The sequence below is a fragment of the Camelina sativa genome, chromosome 13 (genome assembly GCF_030686135.1).
Source record: "Camelina sativa cultivar CO46 ecotype springtype chromosome 13, ASM3068613v1".
NCBI lineage: Eukaryota > Viridiplantae > Streptophyta > Magnoliopsida > Brassicales > Brassicaceae > Camelina > Camelina sativa.
Genome location: NC_141892.1, coordinates 13,879,984 through 13,904,419, shown reverse-complemented (window position 1 = coordinate 13,904,419; position 24,436 = coordinate 13,879,984). Strand labels below are relative to the sequence as shown.

General features: G+C 38.1%; 2 protein-coding genes and 2 non-coding genes across 4 annotated transcripts; 1 reads left to right on the top strand and 3 right to left on the bottom strand.

The window, feature by feature from the left end:
• Positions 1-624: 624 nt before the first annotated feature.
• LOC147929529 (small nucleolar RNA R71) lies at positions 625-731 on the bottom strand. Its single transcript, XR_015578983.1, has one exon. It is a non-coding gene; the product is annotated as a small nucleolar RNA R71 (small nucleolar RNA).
• Positions 732-3,119: 2,388 nt separating this feature from the next.
• LOC147929528 (small nucleolar RNA R71) lies at positions 3,120-3,226 on the bottom strand. Its single transcript, XR_015579003.1, has one exon. It is a non-coding gene; the product is annotated as a small nucleolar RNA R71 (small nucleolar RNA).
• A 4,427-nt stretch (positions 3,227-7,653) lies between these two features.
• Positions 7,654-8,737, top strand: LOC147929527 (zinc finger BED domain-containing protein RICESLEEPER 2-like). The gene is made up of 3 exons (XM_087480649.1): positions 7,654-7,717; positions 7,759-8,492; positions 8,672-8,737. Exons 1-3 carry the CDS (start codon positions 7,654-7,656, stop codon positions 8,735-8,737), a joined length of 864 nt encoding a protein of 287 aa, XP_087336775.1.
• Positions 8,738-20,969: 12,232 nt separating this feature from the next.
• LOC104736796 (uncharacterized) lies at positions 20,970-21,896 on the bottom strand. The gene has a single exon (XM_010456856.3). It carries the CDS (start codon positions 21,715-21,717, stop codon positions 21,163-21,165), a length of 555 nt encoding a protein of 184 aa, XP_010455158.1. The 5' UTR covers positions 21,718-21,896; the 3' UTR covers positions 20,970-21,162.
• Between the last annotated feature and the right edge of the window lie 2,540 nt (positions 21,897-24,436).

Here is a 24,436-nt window from a genome sequence, read left to right as displayed (position 1 = left end):
CGGTCTTCAACTCAAGCCAGTGCTCGACCAAGTGTCAGTTCGAGTAGTTGATCGAGTCACCAACCAAGGTTCACTCGAGCCAGTGCTCGACCGTGTGTCAGTTCGAGTCAGTTCATGCAAACCAGATCACAAGGAAACAAGAACCTTGAGAGATACATTGAGCACATCAACCGTTTACCAAGAGATTTGAGGCAACAGAGAACCAGAATCCTTCAGGAACAGGAACACCAGCTGCTCATGGATCCACCCATGCAGAGGCCAAGACAGATTGGAGCAGGTGATGCTCCAAACACCCATCCACAAAGGGCAGGAATAGTCCCACCTGCAGTAGCAAATAATAACTTTGAGATAAAAAGTGGGCTGATTACTATGATCCAGTCAAACAAGTTCTATGGTCTGCCTATGGAAGATCCCTTAAATCATCTTGATGAGTTTGATAGGCTATGTGGCCTAACCAAGATTAATGGAGTAAGTGAAGACAATTTCAAGCCCAGACTCTTCCCATTTTCACTTGGAGATAAAGCTCACTTGTGGGAGAAAACTTTACCAACATGAGCTATCACAACTTGGGATGGCTGCAAGAAGACTTTCCTGGCCAAGTTCTTCTCTAATGCAAGGACTGCTAGATTGAGGAATGAGATATCTGGTTTTGCACAGAAGAATAATGAGACTTTCTGTGAAGCATGGGAAAGGTTCAAAGGCTACCAAACCCAATGTCCTCATCATGGGTTTAGTAATGAGTCTCTACTTAGCACACTATACAGAGGACTTCTACCAAAGATCAGAATGTTGCTGGACACTGCATCAAATGGGAACTTTCTCAACAAACATGTGGATGAAGGATGGGAACTGGTAGAAAACTTGGCCCAATCAGATGGGAACTACAATGAATACTATGATAGGACTGTCAGATTTGTTGAACCTGCCCAGGATGAGAAGTACAAGAAAGATTTGAAAACTGTGCATGATAAGTTAGACCAGATTCTGCTTAGTCAGCAGAAAAACATTCACTTTCTTGCTGATGAAGACACAACAGTTCAAGCTGGGGAGAATGAAATGGCTGAGGTGTGTTATGTACATAACCAGGGTGGTTTCAAGCCTTACAACCAGTTCAAGAACAACAATATTTCTTACAGAAGTACTAATGTGGCAAACCCACAAGACCAAGTCTGTTGATAACTCTCTAATGAACACCAACCCGATCGAAGAGGGTCCAAGAACAGAAAGAACAATCAGAGGACCTACCCAAAGATCAACCCGAGCTCATCCTCGTGCACCCCATCGAGCAGACCCTCGGGCAGGACTGGGAAGCTAGGGTTAATGGGTTTCCATATATAAACCCCCCTCTTATTCCTCTCGACCTAGCACTCCGCAGACCCTCAAACCAGATAGTGAGAGCTTCTGAGAGAGATCTTGAGCGACTCAAACACTTTTTCCACTTTGTTAGGATTCATTTTTATTTTTATTTTTGCATTTTCTTGATTCTATACTCTTCTACTCTATTTATATTTTTAATACAATGCAATTCTCATTTGTTTGTGTGTTTCTTTCCATGAGATCTGAGTAGTGTAGTAAAGTTTCTAGGGATGGGATAGAAGATTTTGTGTTCTTGATCGGTTAGAATGTCTTAGCTTAGATATTTGTGTTTTATAAATTCCCTTCTAGATTGGTGTTCTTAATGCTATCAACAGACTGAGAGGTTGAGATTAGATCTAGGGTGTTTTACCACCGAGAGGTGTAGATGAAATGCTTGAATCAATCAATGCTAGCGATTTACTCACTTAGCCTAAGAGATTAGATGAGTAAGGGGTTTATTGACAATAATGAATCAGTTTGTATTGCCTGTTTGGTCATGTTTCTCCAACGAGAGTTGGGTAGGGAAGTGATTAAGGTTGATTGTTTCTATCACTAGAGTGTTTTAACAAGATTTTAGAGATTCATTGTCTAGGGAATATTTGCATGAGGCACGTAGGACATCCATACTGGTTAGAAACACTTAGGAGTCGAGTACCCCATTCTTAGGAGCTTTCATATTTAGATTGTTTACATTTTCATTCATAACTCGATCCCTTACCCGAACAGGTACACGATCACCTGCTTCGAGTATACCTTCGAGCTGTTCTTGCTTATCTTCTTCACTCGATCACCCCACCCAATCCTGTACTCGAATGCTTGCATCGAGTGCTTAGGTCGTGTGGTTCTTGTTTATTTATTTTCTTTTAATCATTTTAGGATTGTTATATCAAACCCCAACTTTTGCTTGGCTTGACTTGCATAGTTCTGATCATATCTCATCTGTTAGCATAACAACCATTTGGATTGATAACCCTTTATACTACAACTGCATAGGGAATTGATACCCTGAGTGAAAATCATGTTATCAATTTGGCGCCGTTGCCATTTGGTTGAATTTAATTTGCTACGTTTAGGATTTCAGCACTTGCTAGATCAAGTTTTATAATTTACTTTGGTTAGTTACTGACTTGTTTACTTTCGTATTTGTTTTTCTTGCATTTCAGGTACAACACGGGTACCCACCCGACCTGTCACTCGATCACCTAGATCGGGTTGACCCTCGTGTACTCACTCGGTCAACTGTTTGTGTATGCAAACATGATCCAAAGGTAGCCAACACTTGAGTCCTTTCATCGACAACATCGACAGACCTAGGCTACTACGTCAACAACAAGTCCAACAACCACAACCATCAACAATTGAGGAGGAAATGAACGGTCCACCAGCTCCTCCAGCGAGGACCAACATAGGAGTAGGAGATGCTCCATCTACTCACACTCAAAGAAATGGCATTGTGCCACCTGTTGTCCAGAACAACAACTTTGAGATCAAGAGTAGTCTCATCCAGATGATACAAAGCAACAAGTTTCATGGGTTGCCAATGGAGGACCCATTAGACCATTTGGATGAGTTTGATAGGCTCTGTAGCCTAACCAAGATAAATGGAGTAAGTGAAGATGGAATTCAAGCTCAGGCTTTTCCCATTCTCTTTGGGAGACAAAACACACATTTGAGAGAAATCACTCCCCAAGGAGTCCATCACCATCTGGGAAGCATGCAATAAGGCGTTTCTAGCCAAATTCTTCTCCAACTCTAGAACTACAAGGCTGCGAAATGATATATCCGGCTTTGTTCAGAAGAACAATGAGACGTTCAGTGAAGCTTTGGAACATTTCAAGGGATACACCACCCGATGCCCTCATCATGGCTTTAGCAATGCTTCATTGCTAAGTACGCTATACCGAGGTGTGGTCCCAAAGATATGGATGTTGCCGGACACCGCAAGCAATGGTAACTTCCTCAACAAGGATGTCGACGAAGGATGGGATCTAGTTGAGAACTTAGGTCTATCTGATGGCCATTACAATGAGAATACGATCGCACTATACGATCTACTGGAGAGGAAGATGCCAAGTACATGAGGGACATGAAAGCCCTAAATGACAAGCTGGATAAACTCCTGAACCAGGAGCAACATGTCAATGCCATCTCAGAGGCAGAGCAATTTCTGCAACAAGATGGGGAGAATGCTCAGCGAGAGGCAGTGCACTTCCTCATACCTCGATTTGATCTCCATGATGCACCAAGTGCTATCAACTCAGAAAACCGAGGCGGCGCAAGTCAATACAAGATTCGATGACCTCGCAAGACGGTTATTGACCAATTACCAGCACCTCCACAACCGATTTGATGCTTTAAGCTCTCAAATTAGCTGCTCATAGATAAATCAGCTATAACTTCAACGAGTCAGGAGTCTGCACTCGCCATAGCACTACAGAGTGGACGCAACCTACCACCTAGGGAGGCACCACCTACCATTCCTGTGGAAAGAAATGACTTAGATGGGGAGGACCTCTGTGAGCCGCCAACTCCTACTCACCCACCAAACCATCCCACAAAGCAGCCCGACGCTTTACCCGATCACCCCACCCGGACAGATGATCGGGTTGACACTCCTGTAATCCCACCACCTATAGACAAACCAGGAGGAGAAAACCAGAAAGAGAGGCGATTCATCCCTCCACCTTACAAGCCACCATTGTCATTTCCTGGACGGTTTTGCAAGGAACTTCTTGAGAAGTACAAGGAGTTATTCAAAAAATAAATGCAGGAACTCGAGCTCCGCATGCCTCTAATGGATGCTTTTACGCTGATATCCCCTACCAGAAATTCCTGAAGGATGCAGTGATGGAACGGATCAAGCAAGTCCAAGGAATGGTCATACTCAATCACGAGTGCAGCGCTATAATCCAAAGGACTGCTGCACCTAAGAAACTGAGCGATTCAGGGTCATTCACATTACCTTGCTCAATTGGCCCTTTGAAGTTCGGAAGATGTCTCTATGATTTGGGGGCATCAGTCAGCTTAATGCCTCTAACTGTCGCTAAACGCCTTGGGTTTGAGAAATTCAAACACATCGACATACAACTAGTTCTAGCAGACCGGAGCACAAGGCTGCCAAGTGGAGTATTAGAAGACCTGCCGGTCAAGGTATGATCATTAAATGTACCAACCGACTTCGTGGTTTTGGAAATGGACGGCAAACCAAGGGATCCGCTTATATTGGGACGATCATTTTTAGCCACCGCATGAGCAATGATAGATGTGAGAAACGGGAAGTTCAATCTGAAGCTTGGGGAAGACCTCACTATGCAGTTTGATATTCGGGAAACTATGAAAAAGCCCACAATCGCGGGAAAAACTTTCTGGATAGAGGAACTAGAAAAACTGCGTGAGGAGACGCTTGAGGAAGTAACAATCGGGAATTGTTTACAAACAACACTAACAAAAGATAGCGAGGAGGGATTCATACACCAAGAAACGAAGCTCTATAAGGAATTGCTCGATACCTATCTAAATCCGGGGGAGACTGAAGAGGAGAAGATGATTCTCACCAACCAAAGCTTGCGCAACTCGGTGATTACCTCCTACGTCAAGTCGTGCAGCTGCTCAGCACCAGACCACCCGGTCAACAACCCGATCACTACCATGACCAACACACCGAGAAAGGTGATCGAGCACCACTCCAAATCACACCTACAAGCCACCGATGACTGGTCCGAGTCAAAGGCGCCCAAAGAAGAACTCAAACATCTCCCATCTGGGCTAAGGTACGCCTTCTTGGGACCTAACTCAACTTACCCGATTATCGTTAATTCTAGCTTACCTGAAAAAGAGCTGAAATTGCTCTGCACTCAGTTGAGAAATTATAGAAGGGCAATAGGCTACACTCTAGATGACATCAAGGGTATATCCCCTGATCTGTGCACCCACCAGATAAACCTAGAAGATGAATCATATTCCAGTGTAGAACCTCGGCGTATGCTGAACCCAAACCTGAAGGAAGTGGTGAAAAAGGAAATTCTAAAGTTTCTCGATGCTGGAGTTATCTACCCCATCTCTGAAAGTACTTGGGTGTCCCTGGTGCACTGCATTCCGAAGAAAAGAGGAATCACCGTCGTCAAAAACAAGAAAGATGAGCTAATTCCCACGAGGACAATAACAGGTCATCGAATGTGTATTGACTATAGGAAGCTTAATGCAGCCTCTAGGAAAGACCACTTTCCTCTTCCCTTCTTAGACCAGATGCTGGAAGGGCTCGCTAACCACCCCTACTACTGTTTTCTTGACGGATATAGTGGATTTTTCCAAATTCCTATACACCCTGCCGACCAGGAGAAAACGACATTCACCTACCCTTACAGTACCTTTGCCTATAAGCAGATGCCTTTCGGTTTGTGCAACGCTCCCACAACCTTCCAAAGATGTATGACGTCCATCTTTTCGGATTTAATAGAAGAGATGGTGGAGGTTTTCATGGATGACTTTTCAGTTTATGGAGCCTCTTTCTCCGCCTGTCTCTCAAACCTCTGTAAGGTGCTAAAAAGGTGCGAAGAAACCAACCTAGTGTTAAATTGGGAAAAATGCCACTTTATGGTTCAAGAAGGGATAGTCCTAGGTAAGCCTGCGATTCCGAACCGAACCGAACCGACCGAACCGAACCGAACCGACATTCAGGGTAAACGGTTTGGTTCGGCTGATTAGGTTATACCAATCAGAATATAAATAATTTAGGTTCGGTTTTACCTTCGGTTCGTTCGGAGGTAAATAACCGATGGTTAACCGATAATTAAACCTAAGTATATAACCTAAAACATTCTTAATTAACAACTAAACCTAATCTTTTCGTTCTCTCTCAAGCGGCTGAGCGACGGAAGCTGTTCGAAGTTCGAATCATTAAGTCATCTGTGTTTACCGATCTAAGCTGTTTGGATATTCTCTTCTCTGCTAGAGTGCTAGTTTTCATCATCGTTCTTCACTGTAAGTTTTTTTTGTCTCGAAGCTTTGTCTCATAGTTTGTACATGTTCTGTAACTGATGCTTATTAAACTTGTAGATAAGTGTCTAATTCAAGTTGTATTGCCAATTGTAGATGGATTCAGAATCGTTTCAAGACAACAATGATTATTTGGGTGAAGAGATTGAAGGAGACGATGGTCCACCAGTCTCGTCAGTTGGAGGGAAACGATCAAGAGCAAGTTCTACTTTGCCAGCCAAAGCAAGAAAAAAGCCAGCTCAAAGGTCAGCCGTGTGGCAACATTTTTTTCAGAGGGATCTGGATGTTCCACTCAGAAATTGTCTCTATTGTGGCCAAGAGATGGGGTGTGATACTGTAAGAAATGGAACAAGTGCCATGAAGGGTCACCTTAGTAGGTGCAAGTTGTTTAAGAAGTATGAGGATAGTGGACTCAGAAAGTGTTGGGTAGTGATAGTAGTGGAGTTATGACAGCAGTGAAATATGATAAAGGTCTGTTTAGGAGATCTGTGAATGAGATAAAAATGCTTAATGGGCTACCTTTTGCATTTGTGGAATCAGAAGGTTTTAGGAGATTCTGCAGCAACAATCTCCCCATGTACACAGTTCATTGCAGGAAGACAACCACTTCTGATATTTATGGGATATTTTTGAGTGAGAAAGCTGCTTTGAAAGAGTTGTTTGGTCACCAAAAGCAGAGAGTGTCGATGACAACCGACATATGGGTCACTCCAACCACTTCTTGTAGTTACATGATGGTCACAGCTCATTGGATTGATCGAGATTGGAAATTGCATAAGAGGATCATTAGCTTCAAGCCTGTCACCGATCACAAAGGAGATACCATTTCATCACACTTGATTGGATGTCTGAAAGAATGGGGAATTGAGAAAGTCTTCACGGTTACTGTTGATAATGCAAAAGCGAATGATAAAGCTTTAGGGTTGTTCACAGATGCTTTGGTGATGAGAGGACGTGATGCATTAGTTGGACATGGGGATTATCTTCACATGAGGTGTTGTGCTCACATTTTAAATTTGATTGTCAGAGATGGATTAGCTAAAGCAAACCCGAGTATCATGGAAATCCGCAATGCAATCAAGTATTGCAGGTCTTCAGGCGATAGATTCAAATCTTTTCTGTTGAGGGTTGAGACTGGAAATTGTAGTAGAGGAAGCTTGTGTCTTGATGTTGCCACTAGGTGGAACTCCACCTATCTTATGCTCACAACCGCAATCAAGTTCAGAGTTGCGTTTGAGAAGATGTTGTTGGAAGATAAGTTGTACAATGAGTATTTCATAGAGAAAGAAGATAGTGGCTAGGATGGAGTTGAAGGGGAGAAACGTGTTGGTCCTCCAAATTTTTCTAATTGGGATGAAGTGCAAAGGTTAGTTAAATTCTTGAGAATCTTTTTCAATTGCACATTAGCTTTTTCTGCAACAAAATCAGTGACATCTTCTATTGCCTACAATGAGATCGTCATTATCGAGAGAAACTTGATCAATCTAAGCTGCAACTCTGATTCACTCTTAAAGACCGAAGCAATGGTGATGAGGTCCAAGTTTGAGAAGTATTGGGATGGTCTTGTCAACATGAATCCACTAGTGATCATTGCTTCGGTCTCTGATCCGAGGAACAAGATGCAATTTGCTAGTATTTGCTTCGACAAGCTTTATGGGAAGGATAGTGTCGAAACTACTCATCTCAGATCAACGATTAAGAGTGTGAAGAAGAAGCTATATGAGGAGTATGCGTCGAAGCTTAGCTCAACCCCTTCTCAAGGTGAGAGTAGTACTGCTGCTAGAAGTGATCATGGAGAATCAGTAGATACAAGTTCAATGTTTGATTTGTCGGATGATGATTGTTATGAAAGGATGGATTCATTGTACCCTGACATGATTTTGGATGCCGCATATGAAGAATCTAGTAGTGAGCTTGACATGTACTTGCTGGAGAAACCTGTGCCAAGAACCCAATATCATTTGGGATTGGATTACAATGTTTTATCATGGTGGAAGAATAACAGTTCTAAATTCCCAATCCTGTCAGAGTTGGCAAGAGATGTGCTTGCCATTCAAGTGTCGTCGGTGGCATCCGAGTCTGCATTCAGCACAAGCGGTCGTATTTTGGACCCTTATCGAAGTTGCTTGTCACCACAAATGGTATAATCCTTAATTTTCACTCAACAATGGCTGAGGAATACCATTCATGAGGACAAACTAGCAAATTTGTGCAAATGTTTGAAGAAATGGAGTTCCACGAGTCATTAGGTAATTCATTTATCTAATCTGTTTATTTTCTGTTGACTTATTCCTAATTGTATTCTTTTTTGGTTATGCAGCTTCACAGGTTCATGGACAGCCATCTGTGGATTCTTAAGTTGGCAATTAGGAGAAACAGGGCATAAAGGCTTGTCTCTTATTCTCTAAATCTTTTGAACAAAAAACCTTTCTATCTAACTATTATTTTGCCTCAACAATGACAACGTACCAAATGCATCTCTTAAGAACTTTAGTGAGCATTGGTATCTTGTCATTTGTTACTCATGTTTTTTGGAACTTAATGTCTCTGTTTCTGTGATGTTAAACCTTTGATGTAAGTGTATTTTGGAACTTAATGTTTGTTGTTTTGGTTGATTATTTGTGTTTGCAATAACCGAACTAACCGAAGTGTAATAACCCAAAGAAACCGTTAACAAACCGAACCGAACCGGTAGGTAAATCGGTTCTATTCGGAATAGTTTTCAAATTTCAGGAAAAACTGAAAACCGATTAACCCGAACCGAAAAAACCGAGCTAACCGAATTTGTAGGTCTAGTCCTAGGCCACAAGATCTCAGAAAAGGGGATAGAGGTTGACAAGGCTAAGATAGAGGTGATGGTCCAACTGCAACCTACTAGATCGGTGAAAGACGTTAGAAGTTTCCTAGGTAACGCAGGGTTCTACATGCGATTTATTAAAGACTTCTCCAAGATCGCTCGACCGTTAACACGACTCCTCTGCAAAGATGCAGAATTTATTGTCGACAAGGATTGTTTAGATGCCTTCAAAAAGATAAAGGAAGCTTTAATGAGTGCACCAATAGTTCAAGCTCCTAATTGGGACCATCCTTTCGAGATCATGTGTGACACGTCCGATTACGCAGTGGGGGCAGTACTTGGCCAGAGGATAGATAAAAAGCTCCATGTGATCTACTATGCCAGCAGAACCATGGACGAGGCCCAGACAAGGTATGCAACAACTGAAAAGGAAATCCTTGCTATAGTTTTTGCGTTTGAGAAATTCCGGAGTTACTTGGTCGGATCAAAAGTGGTTGTTTATATATATCATGCTGCCCTAAGGTACATTTAGTCAAAAAAGGACACCAAACCTAGGCTCCTCAGATGGATACTTCTTCTGCAAGAATTCGACATAGAGATCCTGGATAAGAAAGGAATCGAGAAAGGAGTGGCAGACCATTTGTCTAGAATGAGAATTGAGGATCCACTTCCAATAGATGACTCGATGCCTAAAGAGGGACTGATGCACATCGACTTCTTGGAAGAAATGAGCCACACGATTGGGCACACAATAGCTCACTCGATCCCCGAGTCAACAGGGTTGATCGAATTCATGGCAATCGAGTCAGCCAAGTTACCTTGGTACTCTGACTTCGTGAACTACATTGCGGGGAAATTCCTAAGGACTACGATGCTCACAAAAAGAAGAATTTCTTCAGGGATATCAACAGCTATTACTGGGATGAGCCTTATTTGTACAAAAAAGGGACAGATGGCCTGTTCAGACGATGTATAGCTGAGGAAGAAGTCCGGGGGGTACTAGAGCACTATCATGGGTCCACCTATGGAGGTCATTTTGCCACCTATAAAACCGTGCAAAAGATACTCCAAGCTGGTATATGGTGGCCAACCATGTTCAAAGACGCACAGCTCTTCATAACCAAGTGTGATCCATGCCAGAAAATGGGTAACATCGGTAGGAAGAATGAGATGCCTCAATATCCGATCTTAGAAGTCGAGGTTTTCGATGTAGCAATAGCCAACCCGACAAATGATCACAAGGTCGTGTTGAAAATGTTCAAAAAAACATCATTTTCCCAAGATTTGGAATCCCTAGAGTGGTAATCAGTGAAGGAGGAATCCACTTCATTAACAAAATTTTCGATAGCTTGTTAAAGAAACACGGGTTCATGCATAAAGTCGCAACAACTTACCACCCACAAACCAGCGGACAAGTGGAGGTAAGTAATAAACAGATCAAGGCGATTTTGGCCAGGATTGTGGGAATCACAAAAAAAGATTGGGCATTCAAGCTAGATGATGCATTATGGGCCTACCGGACAGCCTACAAAACACCAATTGGGCGAACTCCTTTCCAGCTTCTTTATGAAAAAAACTGTCACCTACCAGTTGAGGTAAAATATAAAGCGATATGGGCAACCAAACTCCTGAATTTGGACATAAAGACTGCTCAAGAAAAAAGAGTAATGAATCTCCACGAACTCGATGAAATACGGTTAGAGGCTTATGATAATTCAAAGATCTACAAGGAGAGAACCAAAGCCTTTCATGACAAAAAGATCCAACATAAGGATTTAAGAGCAGGAGACAAAGTCCTTCTGTTCAACTCGAAGCTCCGACTGTTCCCAGGGAAGCTCAAGTCAAGATGGTCAGGACCATTCAAAATTAAAGGGATTATGCCTTATGGAGCAGTAACTCTACTCAGGAAAGATGGGACTGAATTTACCATGAACGGGCAAAGGGTGAAGAAATACATGGCGAATGAGAGTACACAGGTGGGGACATCTCTGCACCTCACCGACACAGCGCCGGTCTGATAATAATTAACAGTCAAGCTTAGCGACTATAAATAAGCTCTCTTGGGAGGAAGTCCCAATAGCAGTGGTGTAAATATAACTTACATTTCTTCTTTTTCAGTCTTTTCTCCCTCCTCAGTGTTCTCAAGCTACCCGATGACCTACGCGACGCCCTACCCGATCAACCCCTTGGACGCTGGTCCGAGCAGGTAGTCCGTGCGTATAACCGAGCTCTCTGATGAGCGAATCCCAGCACCTGCTGAAGCCGGTGACGACCCTGGCTACACGTTGGAAAGTATGGAGGCTGTTACATCCTCCTTCTTCACCAACCCATGAGGTACCACATTCATCCAATCTTTGTAAATAACATTGCATTTAGTTTTCTTTCATTTTGTGTGATTCTTGGATTATTTTTCAGACTTTTATTTACACAGGGACTGTGTAATTTAAGTTTGGGGAGGATCCTAGGATGTATATAACATTGTGTTTTATTTTTATTTCAAATTTTTGCATACTAGTTTTGTTCATTTGAGTCTGCATCTATTTGCATAAACAAAAACCCTAAAAATTTGAAAAAATAAAAATAAAACAGAGTGTTCATGTAGTTGCATATTCATATTAGGATTGAGTCTAGATTGCTTCATATAGGATTGTTGCATATGCATTTTAGGGGACAATGATTAAAGCCACCTTGTTTAAAGCCAAATCTTAGGATTGAAGCTATAACCCTTAATCACAGTTCATTGTTGCCAGATCAATCTTTGGAAAAAAATGAAAAATCTTTGTTTAAATCCTTGCATCTTTTGAAAACTTCCTCCACTTGCTTGAACATTGAATCATCTCTTTATTATTGGACTTAAACTGAACTTAAAATTGTCTTGCTTATGAGATTTGAATACTTGCTCTTGGTAACTCTAAACTCGGGTTAACATTCCATTTTTGCCAATCTCTTCGTTTGACCCAATTTGGTTTCTATCTACCCTTGAACCCAAACCTTTCTTTCAAACCTTGTTGTGAATCGTTGAGTGAGGCCTTTTCATTGTGCTATAGGTTGTGAAACCTTGAGAGTATAGAGAACGACGAAGAACTGGCTCTTGATTTAGCTAATTTAGAATTTGAACTTGCAATTAGGATCAGCTTTGGAAGATAGATGGTTATCATGATTATTTGGGGTTGGGTTGTGAGAAATTAAAAAGAGAAAGTCCCTAAGGTTCGATTCAATTAGCTTTAAGTCTCTAAGTAAAAATAAAAGAGAGAAAAAGATCTTGCTATAGTGTCCTCGAAAAGAAAAAGAAGAAAAAAAATATTGGATTATTATTAGGAGTTTAGCAAAGAAAAGAAACAAAAAAAAGAGAGAGAGCTAGATGTGTAAAGTTTAAACCTTAGGGATTATAAAAATTAAAGGGAAACCAAATCAAGGATGTGCGTAGTTTTATTCTAGGGGGTTTGATAAAAAAAAGATAGTGAATGAGAAAAGGGTAGTTTATCAAGAGTTAAGCTTTGCATGCCCAAATTGTTCTCAATCTTAGATAGTTTTCACAACTGTCTTGCATTCACTCTTTTGAGAGTAAGCCACCCAAAGATATTGTTTGAAACCTACCTACCCAAACGCCTCACCCTTGAAACCAGTTGAGCTTGATTCACCTTCCGTTCACAAGAATTCGCCAAACACTTTAATGAATGTGAAAGAGATGTTCTTAGGAATTGCAAGTTTTTGTTGTTAGTTGGAGGTTGAACTGAATCGATGCATGGTGATAAGCATAGAAAAATCTTTGTAATTATGTTGATTAATCTTAGCACCATTAAACTATCTTTAAGGACTATAGCTTGAATCCTTCGCTTAGCTCCAAAGGTTATGAGTCACATTTTAGAACCGCACCCTCCTACTTCCTTGCTAGAGGACTAAAAAGATTTAAGTTTGGGGGTCTGATAACTCTCTAATTTACATGTTTTAAGCATCTTTTTTTGTCCATATCTTGCATCATTTTCACCATAACCTTAGCATTTTTAGGTAATTTATTGTAGGAATCCACATTTAGGCCATTTAGGGTGTTGCATTCTTGCATTTTCATATTTTGGATGAAAACAGGTGCTTAAGAGCCTAAAATGGGGAGAAACAAGGTCAAACCCGAGCATGTACCCGAAGGAGCTATTGAGCAGGAAGAACAGTCTGAACACCAACCCGATCGAAGATGATCCAAGAACAAAAAGAGCAATCCGAGGACCTACCCGAAGATCAACCCGAGCTCATCCTCGTGCACCCCATCGAGCATACCCTCGGGCAGGACTGAGAAGCTAGGGTTAATGGGTTTCCATATATAAACCCCCCTCTTCTTCCTCTCGACCTAGCACGCCGCAGACCCTCAAACTAGATAGCGAGAGCTTCTGAGAGAGATCTTGGGCGACTCAAACACTTTTTCCACTTTGTTAGGATTCATTTTTATATCTTTTGCATTTTCTTGATTCTATACTCTTCTACTCTATTTCTATTTTTAATATAATGCAATTCTCATTTGTCTGTGTTTTTGTGTTTCTTTCCATGAGATCTGAGTAGTGTAGTAAAGTTTCTAGGGATGGGATAGACGATTTTGTGTTCTTGATCGGTTAGAATGTCTTAGCTTAGATATTTGTGTTTTATAAATTCTCTTCTAGATTGGTGTTCTTAATGCTATCAACAGACCAAGAGGTTGAGATTAGATCTAGGGTGTTTTACCACCGAGAGGTGTAGAAAAAATGCTTGAATCAATCAATGCTAGAGATTTACTCACTTAGCCTAAGAGATTAGATGAGTAAGGGGTTTATTGACAATAATGAATCGGTTTGTATTGCCTGCTTGGTCATGTTTCTCCAACGAGAGTTGGGTAGGGAAGTGATTAAGGTTGATTGTTTCTATCATGAGAGTGTTTTAATAAGTTTTTAGAGATTCATTGTCTAGGGAATATTTGTTTGAGGCACGTAGGACATCCATACTGGTTAGGAACACTTAGGAGTCGAGTACCCCATCCTTAGGAGCTTTCGTATTTAGATTGTTTACATTTTCATTCATAACTCGATCCCTTACCCGAACAGGTACACGATCACCTACTTCGAGTATACCTTCGAGTTGTTCTTCATTATCTTCTTCACTCGATCACCCCACACGATCATGTACTCGAATGCTTGCATCGAGTGATTAGGTCGTTTGGTTCTTGTTTATTTAGTTTCTTCTAATCATTTTAGGATTGTTAGATCAAACCCCAACTTTTGCTTGGCTTGACTTGCATAGTTCTGATCATATCTCATCTGTTAGCATAACAACCATTTGGATTGATAACCCTTTGTACTACAACTGCATAGGGAATTGATACCCTGGGTGAAAATCCTGTTATCATCTATCCACCTCAACAGCCCCAGCAACATAACAATTATGTACCCAAGCAACAACACCAAGGTTTCCAAGTAGAATCTGTTGCATCATAGCTCTTAAATCTGGTTCCTGGCTTTGGCTGGTCTGAAACCCTGGTGGGGGACACATTGAAGTTAGCTGAGCTAAACCAGAGGCTGGATTCTTCTTACAATGATCTGAATATTAGGTTTGAGAGTTTGAATTCTAAAGTCAAGTTCATGGAGAGCAACATTGCCTCTACATTAGCTCCTAAGCCAAACCAACTACCTGGTAAGGCTGTTCAAAATCCAAGGGAGTTCACAGCTAAAGTTATCCATTTCTATGAGGCAGCTGTCACTGAGGACAGTGAAGTTCAAGCTGGGGAGGATTTGTCACAAAAACAAAGCTCAGAGTGAAGGTTTTACACAGCAAACAGAAACCAAAGTACCACTCGACCGTGTACTCGACCACGCACACGATTGAGTACATGATCGAGTGACTGATCGAGCTAATCCCGTAGAAGCTGTTAAACCTGTTAGATACATTCCTCCTGCTTACAAGCCTGCTCTACCATTCCTAGGGCGTTTCAAGGAACGAAAGCTGAAGGAACTCAGAGAAATAATTGAAAAGAAGGAATTGATGGCTTTGAAACAAGAGGTTGTCATTGAGAAAAAAGAAGAAGAAAGGGGACCTGGTTTGGAACATTATGCTCCATATCCTCTCTACAAAGGCATGCTACTTGAAATATCCAAGAAGAAGGCTCAGAATCAGGACAAAAGGGATCTTGAGAAGATTGGGGAAGCTGTTATACCAACAAAACTAGAAGACCCAGGTCTATTCAACTTACCATGCTCCCTGAACTATATGCACTTCAACAAGTGTCTATGTGACTTTGGAGCCTCTCTGAGTGTTATGCCCTTCTCAATAGCACAAAAGCTGGGTTATGAAGAGTTCAAACCAAGCAACCTCTACATTAGTCTTGCTGATGGCTCTAGAAGAGATGTGATTGGTAATCTGGAAAGCTTTCCAGTGAAGATAGGTAAAGCAAGGATACCAACTGACTTCATCATCCATGATATGGAACAAGAGCTTGATGATCCTATTATCCTTGGAAGACCATTCTTGGCCACAACTGGAGCAATGATAGATGTTAGAAAAGGTATAATCAACCTGGAAATTGCTGATGGGTTGACTATGAGGTTTGACATCATGAATGCAACAAACCAACCCACCATTGGAGGCCAACCTTTTGCCATAGAGGATATAGATGATGTTGAACCAGTTAAAGAAGACAAGGATTCTAAGATCAAGGTTCCAAACAATGTAGAAGCTGTTCAAGGACTAAAGAATTCAGTTCAAGTGTTGACTAGCTTGGTGAAGGATCTTCAAGTTCAGTTAACCAAGAGGTCTTTGAAGAAAGCAAGGCCAAGGTTCAAGCATAAGCAGAAACAAGGTTCAAGTTTAAAGGGTGAAGTGATCAAAATTGTGGATTTGCTGCCAGTGGTGGGGCCATTCTTTCTAAAAATTGTGCCAACACCCCCAACACATGTCCCATCTCCACCAATGCAATCGTACCAGCGCCCACTACAGGCAACCGCTCCCATACCGGCACCAATAACTCCACCCACACCGGCTCCTATACTGGCTCCTACACCGCTGGTGGAATCGGTGCTCCCTGTATAGCCGCTATATTATCCGAGTTATGTGTGTTCACTACCATCTTTGAAATACCATGACCGATTATGAGTTACCTTCCATACCAACTTCGATCTGCACACATAAAAATAACTAAAAATGTCTTACCGCGAGACATTTAGGCGAAGGAAGGGTGGCTTTAGACCCAATACCCATCTATGCTTAACTGTCCTAGAACTATATACGCGCTTTGATACCAATTGTAACCCTAAAATTCCTTACCAATTTAAACCATGTCTGATTCTAACGTAGGGCCAATTAATTTTTCATTTGTTCATTCGACAATATGCACATGCAGTTAAGTAAAGCAGACCATAAATAAGCATAAACGTGCAATCAAATTTAAGATGAGGTTCAAGTACAACGAAAGTCATGCGAATAAGTTAATACATAGTTATAATTTACTAGACTGGAATTTAAACTACCCAAATCCACCATCCTCTCCCTTCTTTGCCTTTGTCACGCGAGCTTGTCAACCTCTTAGGTTTAAATCCTCGGACCTTTCCTTTCCTGCATCCAAAAAAGAGGCAGCGGTCATCCTGTCTCACTAGGCTCAGTTCAATAATATCAATCTTACATAGGATCTAATTCAATCAATTCATGCAAGTCAAATAAACTCATAGGATAGTTGTCCAAATCGCTTAGACCAACCATCAAATTAATGCAATAAAATCAATTAATCATGACAAGCAAGCAAACAAGACAAAATAAACTGCAGGTCAAGAGATCGACTGTAGAACTCGGCCACAATCACGCACTCACCTTTGGTTTTCGACCCTTAGTGCTAATTCTCCGCTATCTCTCGACCTACTTGTCCGATCCTGTGACACTACATGGATACATCGGTCATCGTTACCATCCGATGATAAACCGTTAATATTATCCATGGACTAGGTTGGAGGATCACTTACTGATCTCTCTCTCGACTATGACTCTCGGATTCTCGATGGCTCTTAGGAAACTCGGTCTATGCTCGATGGATCTCTCTCTCTCTCCCTCTCACTAGCGGTGGATTAAGTATTTCTAGTGTGGTACCATTAGGATACCCAGAGGCAGTCATTACACTCTACCCCTACCACAAGCACTACCACGGCCACAAACGTGTCCACGACCACGTCCAACAACAGCTCCACCTCTAACCATCTGCACTACCAAAGACATAAGGCTAAGGACACAAACAAACCACAAACTCAAACACACAACTTACCTTGGAATCTCATTGAAAGCTCGAAGAGGATGTTCTAGGACCCCATGCCACACACAATTGAATAATTCACATAATCAACTCTAGCATGAAATCCCAAACATCAACAGCAAAAGCTACAGCGAAGCCTAGACCTAGAACCGTAAGAGCTTTGATAACAAAATAAAACAACTCTTCCCGTTTTTTATAATATATATATATATATTATAATTCACTAGTGGTCTCACACCCACTAACAACCTAGCATCATTTAACTACAGCGGATAACAAAACAATACCAATAAACCAATAAATAATTCAAATATTGAATAATCCAATCCAACTCTAACAATCCAAAAACCAACAAAGTCAAGAAGCAATCACCAGAATCCTACAATGTCCTACCGACTCAAATCTAGGAACCTAACAATAGCTAGACCATAATCAATCAAGCCTCTAGAAGATCCTCCTCTTCATTGCCCCAATTCATCGATCACACTTTGCCTTTACCTGCACCACAACACAAAAGAGAGACGTAAGTATTACAAGAAATACTTAGTGAGGCAATCCTCCCATCTATTGGGCTATACACACAAGCAATATGAACTGCAAGCACAAATAACAATCACAATAATTATACTAACCAAGCTACAAAGCACATGTAAGTTGAGAACTGCATCGACCGACACACGCCTTGCATCGACCGATGCATCACACCTTTCATCGATCGATGCAATTCTTTGAATCCCTAGCTGGGTCGACCGATGCACTCCTTGCATCGAACGATGCATCATCTTGATTGCTTGAAAATCCTCGCAACTGCGTCGACCGATGCACTCGTTGCATCAATTGATGATGTCGCCCTAGCGTCAATTCCCAAAAGCCTTCTTCACCGAGAATCGTCCTCCATAATCACAAACCAACCATGAACACATCCACAACCAAAACCAATCATAGGGAAACACAAAAATCATAACAAACAAGAAAAATGATCCTTAAATCACAGAGAAATGCAAAGAACTCAGAGATCTCATGCTCATATACGACATGGTCATGCACTCACCTTGAGAATAACGAATTTGATGAAGAACAATGAGAATCAAGCTTTCCCACGACCCCTACTCGACACCAACGCTCAGATCTCCTTCTTCACGCTCCAAGAACACTAAAAACTGACTTAGAAGGCCCCAAAACTCACAGAAACCCCTCAAGAACTTTTCTAACTCTTAAGAATGACAAAGAACAGTCAAACCTTCACACCAGTCGACTTCTCACCCTTTTATACCCGATTAAAGGGTTTACATAAACATAAACGCAACAAAACGATTGTTTAACTTAATCTTTCCGCACAAACCAAACCTTACATTGATCGATGCACACCCTAAACCGTTAATTGTTTGATTATAATGAACACTCTTTCACTACCATCGACTTGGTCAGGATTTGTCTTGGAATTCGCTTTCTCCCATCAATAAGAACTATAAAATTTAAAACCCCCAAAATAATTTTTTTTAAAAAAAAATCGTGTGCTAGTAGTTGAGAAGGAACTCAAGTTGGGTTTTTCTAGAGAGCCTGGTCGGCTAACTTAGAGAACCAAGTTGTTTGGGATCTCATCGGTTTAATTGTTTTGGTTTAGATTTTTGTTCCGGTTCAATCTGTTTTAATTACAATATAACGGCTCAGTTATCGAAATCTATAAATAATGGCTGAAATGAGGTTTACAACATAACTAGGTAACAACCCACACTATGTGCAAGATAAATTGATTAAAGGAAATTTATTATCATAGAACTAATATTTATTTGTGTCGAACATAATATGTATGTGGATACATAATATTTATGTGAACAAAATATGTTTAGTCATAAGACCAAAAAAATATAAAAAAATTAATGAAATTCAAAAATCAACATATTTATGTAAGAGTACATTTCACCCGTGATATATGTGAACGTGGTAAAAAAAATATTTAGAAAATGTTACAATATATGGCAATATATATTTTTGTGTGCTTTAAAAATCAAATTTATATTTATGGTTATATGATTAACTATAAGAATTTTGCATAATCTAATAATTATTCATTTTAAATAAATTATGATTTTTTTTGGGTACTATGTTTATTTCTAGTGATAAAGGTTATTGTCTCGTTCCTTTTTAATAGCACATAGATTAATGTACAATTAGAACATATATTTTTATTCGGTTATCAATATTCCTATTTCTATCGCACTAAATGTTGAGATTAATTAGTTTCCATACTTATATATATATATATAATCACATTTCATGATATCTCCTAATTTGTTATCATTTTTATATTTATTTATGAATATATCAAAATCTATATTTATTGGGAATAAGTTTCTTTTAATGAGTTAAAAATAATTCAGGGGTACTATACTTCTTTTTATAATCAGTTATAATAACAATTGAAAGATTGTTATTTAAATTATTATTGTAATAATACTAACATAAAAAATAACATTTTGTTTTTATATGATTTTGTTAATAAGTTATATGTTTAATAAGTTATCTATTCTTTATTTTTATTAACTTTATTTAATTGATATGTTTTTATAGCCTTTTGAGGATATTTTACTTATATTGATTTTAAGAAACCAATATTAACTTTGACTTGTATATTCGTAATTAAAGTTTAGTGAAATTTTGCCATAAAATAGTAAGTAATTATTTAATTAGTTTTAATATGTGATATTAAATTTTGTGAGAGAAATGAAAACATATCTAATTATTATTCAGTTAATTGTTTTTAAAAAAAATATAATGGCATATTAATGTAATTAAGTAGAAAATTTAAGGGTATTTAGCTAAAAAGTGCACCGAGCTCTCTAGCGATGATACATCAACTTTCTCAAGAGTGTGCTTCTCTACTAATATATATAGGATTTTTAATTCGTTGTGTTTTTCACTATGCATTATTTGTTTTCTTGGTGTAGTTAAAATGACATTTGGATAGTTCGTCTGTGTAGCGTCTCATCTATATTAATACTACCCTGTTATATTATAGTTTATATATATATATATATATATATCTTGAAATAGTTAATAGTATTTTTATTAAATAAAAATAATAAATATTAGAGGATGAAATGATTTTTGTTGTGTGACACAAGATGAAATATATTTAAATTTATGTAAATATCGATCCAACATGTCCTACCCTATATTTCTGCTGGCGACATTTTAAAATAAATTTGGATATACATTTATATTTAAACTCAAAAATTCTTGATTTCACTATATTACAAAATTCTCTAAATTTTATATAAAAAAAAAATCAAATAAATGACCTATGGTATGGTGTACTACAGGGTAAATCTTAGTTGAATAATATTTTGCAAGATTTAGTTTGTCCAATCTAAATTTCAACGACTTATAATAGATGGACTAAAATCCGTTAATGACATTTTTTCAACGGAATTTAAACGGTTTTTGTTTTCATTTGAAATTGATTGTTTCCAGTTTATTTGATTAGCCTGATCACTGAATGAAACCAGTTGAGTTTACAATTCCCAGGAAAAGTGGTACATTACCCACCAAGATAAAGAAAATAAAACGTTTCATCAACTGTCATTTGTAACCTTCAGAACATTAAAAACTACAAAATTCTATTAAAAAAAAAGCCACATACAATCACGATTCACAAGGTTGACAAAAATATGAAGAAAAAGAAAGAGTGAAAAAATGAAACTAAATTTATAATCTTATCATATCAATCACTGATCATGTATATTAGAAGTTTTCCGTTCCATCAGTTTTGATGGTCACCGTAGGATCCAACTCGAACCACCGTTGGATGCCTTCTTTGTACAGCCTCTCGGGTGTGCTCGAGATGATGATGAGGGCTAAAGAAATCAGAGTAGACCTCCATGAAAAAATGGTCAACCACGTCGCGGTAAGCAGTGTAACGAAGGCAAGAGTAGCAATGCAAAAACTCTCTTACATCTGAGATATAACGCTCATCGCTTATTATATCATTATTCATCATCTTCTCCATCTCCTTTAGCTTTCGACGAACAAGATTCACCTTTGGTTGGGAAAGTAGTGTCTTGTCTCTGTCTCCTCTTCTCGGTTCTAGAGTCAAAGATCTTTTTGTAGTCACATAGTCTTTGGGTTTCGGTTGAAACTGTTTGTGTGTGGATGATGTTGGTGTGATGATGTTGGACTTTGGATGATGATGTGCATTAATGTTAGGTGTTTTGGGTAGTTTGTGATAAGTACCATCGTTGGAGAAAAATAACTTGAAGTTGTCAATAGTTTTTTGGAAGAACTTTCTTGTGTTGGAGATTGAGCTTCTTAGAACCATTTTTTCTCTTCTTTTCTTCTTGTAATTCTGAAGATTGAGAGACAGATCTGTTTGCTCTTATTACTTTAGCCTTTTTTTTTTTGAGTTTGGTGATTTGTTTTATCAGAAAGCTCTTGTTTATGTTATGTTAAATAGTAGTTGAAAAGACTTTAAGCTTATATATTTTTATTGTTATTTTTTTTTTTTTTGGATGACTAAAAACCAAGGGTTGGTTATATTTAAGGGTGTAAAGGTCAATCATATATCTATGTATATAGATGTAATAATGAAGGTATCTTTAAGCAAACATGCTACCATGAATTGTCAATTATAATGAAGGTAATAGATGGTAACAAATCAACTACTGAGAAAATGAAAATATCATCAAATTATATTTTCTCGTCCATTACTCAAAATAGTTAATGAATCAAAAGACTAAGAAACAAACTGGCAGTACTACTTACTACTTATTGCTTTCTAGTTTATTTTGCTGAAAATGATTTTTATCTTAACATTTTTCTGCTTTTAGGCTCAAATTTTGATGATCTAGTACTGAGAACTTTAATTGACTGTGGTAATGTTAATTTTTTTTTTTACAATTAATTATGAAAGAATACTCATTTTTTTATATATATAATTCGAAGAATAGTTTAAGTTTTGTTTTCAAATTTCCTGATTATATAAATAAATAAATAATCAAATGCCACTTATTTTAGAAGTGAATTTGATATAAAAGAGTGTTTAATTACATATTCATAGTATTTATATCAAGTCGTGTTCTAAAAATCTCCGCCTAGCACCGATTACACCCCGTCAAATCGCTAAGCCCACGCTTTTCGCCTTGATTAAAGGCTAATCCCCACCTAGCATCGATTATCTAATTACACTGTCTATATCGATTATTTTTGGAGCCAAATATAAATCAAATATTTTTTTTGTTATTTAGACATTTAAATTAAGAGTTTGTGATGCTTTACAATAACTTATGTACAAATCTTTAACAAAAATCATAAAATTTTATTTTAAAATTATGTTTTTATGTGTTTATCGTAATTTTAAAGATAATACTATAGTTTTATATTTTATTTAATCTTTTTTTCTTTTAAGATAAATAGAACTATACATATATTTAGTACTATATATATATTTTTATTAATTTAATAAAATAGACCTAAAATTAGTCCCAGATTAATCTCCATTTAATCTCTAATTTTTTTGCTAGGCGCTAGACCCACCTCGACTGCCCGACTAGTGCCTAGAGATCTTTAAAACATACATACATATCAACAATGATTACGTGTGTCCGTCGAGTTGCTCTTGTCTTGTTTGTTTATTTAAATCACCGAAAAGTCCATAGTCTACCTATATATAATACTAGAATTATAACCCGAGCATTGCACGAGACTATAATCTTTTATTATTAATGCTAACCATTGAATATAATTATAAGTATTAATTATCAAAAAAATAAATTTATATAGATATCAAATTTATTTTATTAAGCGATATATAACTTATCTATTTTCTTAACATTTTTTTATAAATTAATTCTCTCTTTCTTTTCACATTCTTTTATCTCATTTATAATATATTAATTATAAAGAGATATAACAACCTGTCACGTAGACCCCACTAGCCCCCGCTAGTTTGCCCCTATAGGCTCAAAGCTGGCCCTGCAGGACATCGATCATAACCCCTCACTATAGATATCTCAATCCACCAATAGGTTATTGGTGCGCCAGGCGTTCCTCGAACTCTGGTTCCACTTTTTAACAAACCTTGACACAGGACAAGCTTTCAACAATTGAAATTGCTTTATTTTGTATGTATTAGTGATTTTAGGTTCATTTCCATTGTATTTACCTATTTGCTAGCAAACATACTTGGAAGACAGTTGTACATTGTTTAGAGTTTTCATTTTAAAAGAAATAATTTTAAATAGCTAATACCATATTTGTGTATAGTATATATAATAAGCTTAAGTGAAGTACAACATATTGATGGTATTTTCTCTTGTTACAGTTAATAAATATATTGTTGAAGAAATGTAATTTATCTCGTTTAAAAGTAAAAAAATCGTAAATAATTTTGTTTTTTTTTATTAAATGTAGAAGAAATGGATCTTGACTTAAAACTTTTAAGGAAGGAGTGAAGTAAGAGGGAGGACACTTAAATCCTTTTAAATGTAGAAATGGGGTCGATCTTTTGCAGTAGTCTATGGTGGTTGAATTGGCACCATTCTAATTTAGATACTCTTGATATATATATTTTACCTATTCTATCTACACCAACTTCTTTCTTTATTTTTATTAACTTACACATAAAGCAGATAACAATAGTCTTGAGTTTATCCTGTTATATTCTTTTATTTTTCAATAAATATTTGGTAGAGATATAAATATATTATTTTCGGTAAATAATTACATATATACCATAATTTGAACCATATGTTTACACGAGTGTATAACTTTTTTTTTGGTTTTTTTTGCGTGTATACATCATAAGAAAACTATTTGAAAGAGTTATCATGGTAATATAATGTTTGCTGACCTGTTAATTTTCGGTTTAAAGCTATTAGGATATATCTATCTCTATATATATATAAGAAATACTAAAAGAAGAAATAACTAGTTTAGAACGAATTATTGTATTCAAATTATAAATTAGATTAGGAACAGTTTGATGTGCAAGTTTTAATGTCTTATGATAAAATTTAACGTAAGAAAATGTCGAATTAAAA

Excerpts from the sequence above, each read along its gene's own strand:
- LOC147929527 (XM_087480649.1), top strand. The coding sequence starts at position 7,654 with ATGGAGTTGAAGGGGAGAAACGTGTTGGTCCTCCAAATTTTTCTAATT. Across the intron at positions 7,718-7,758 it reads AATTGGGATGAAGTGCAAAG|CTTTTTCTGCAACAAAATCA; the intron begins GTTAGTTAAATT and ends ATTGCACATTAG. Across the intron at positions 8,493-8,671 it reads GTTGCTTGTCACCACAAATG|CTTCACAGGTTCATGGACAG; the intron begins GTATAATCCTTA and ends TTGGTTATGCAG.
- LOC104736796 (XM_010456856.3), bottom strand. The coding sequence starts at position 21,717 with ATGGTTCTAAGAAGCTCAATCTCCAACACAAGAAAGTTCTTCCAAAAA.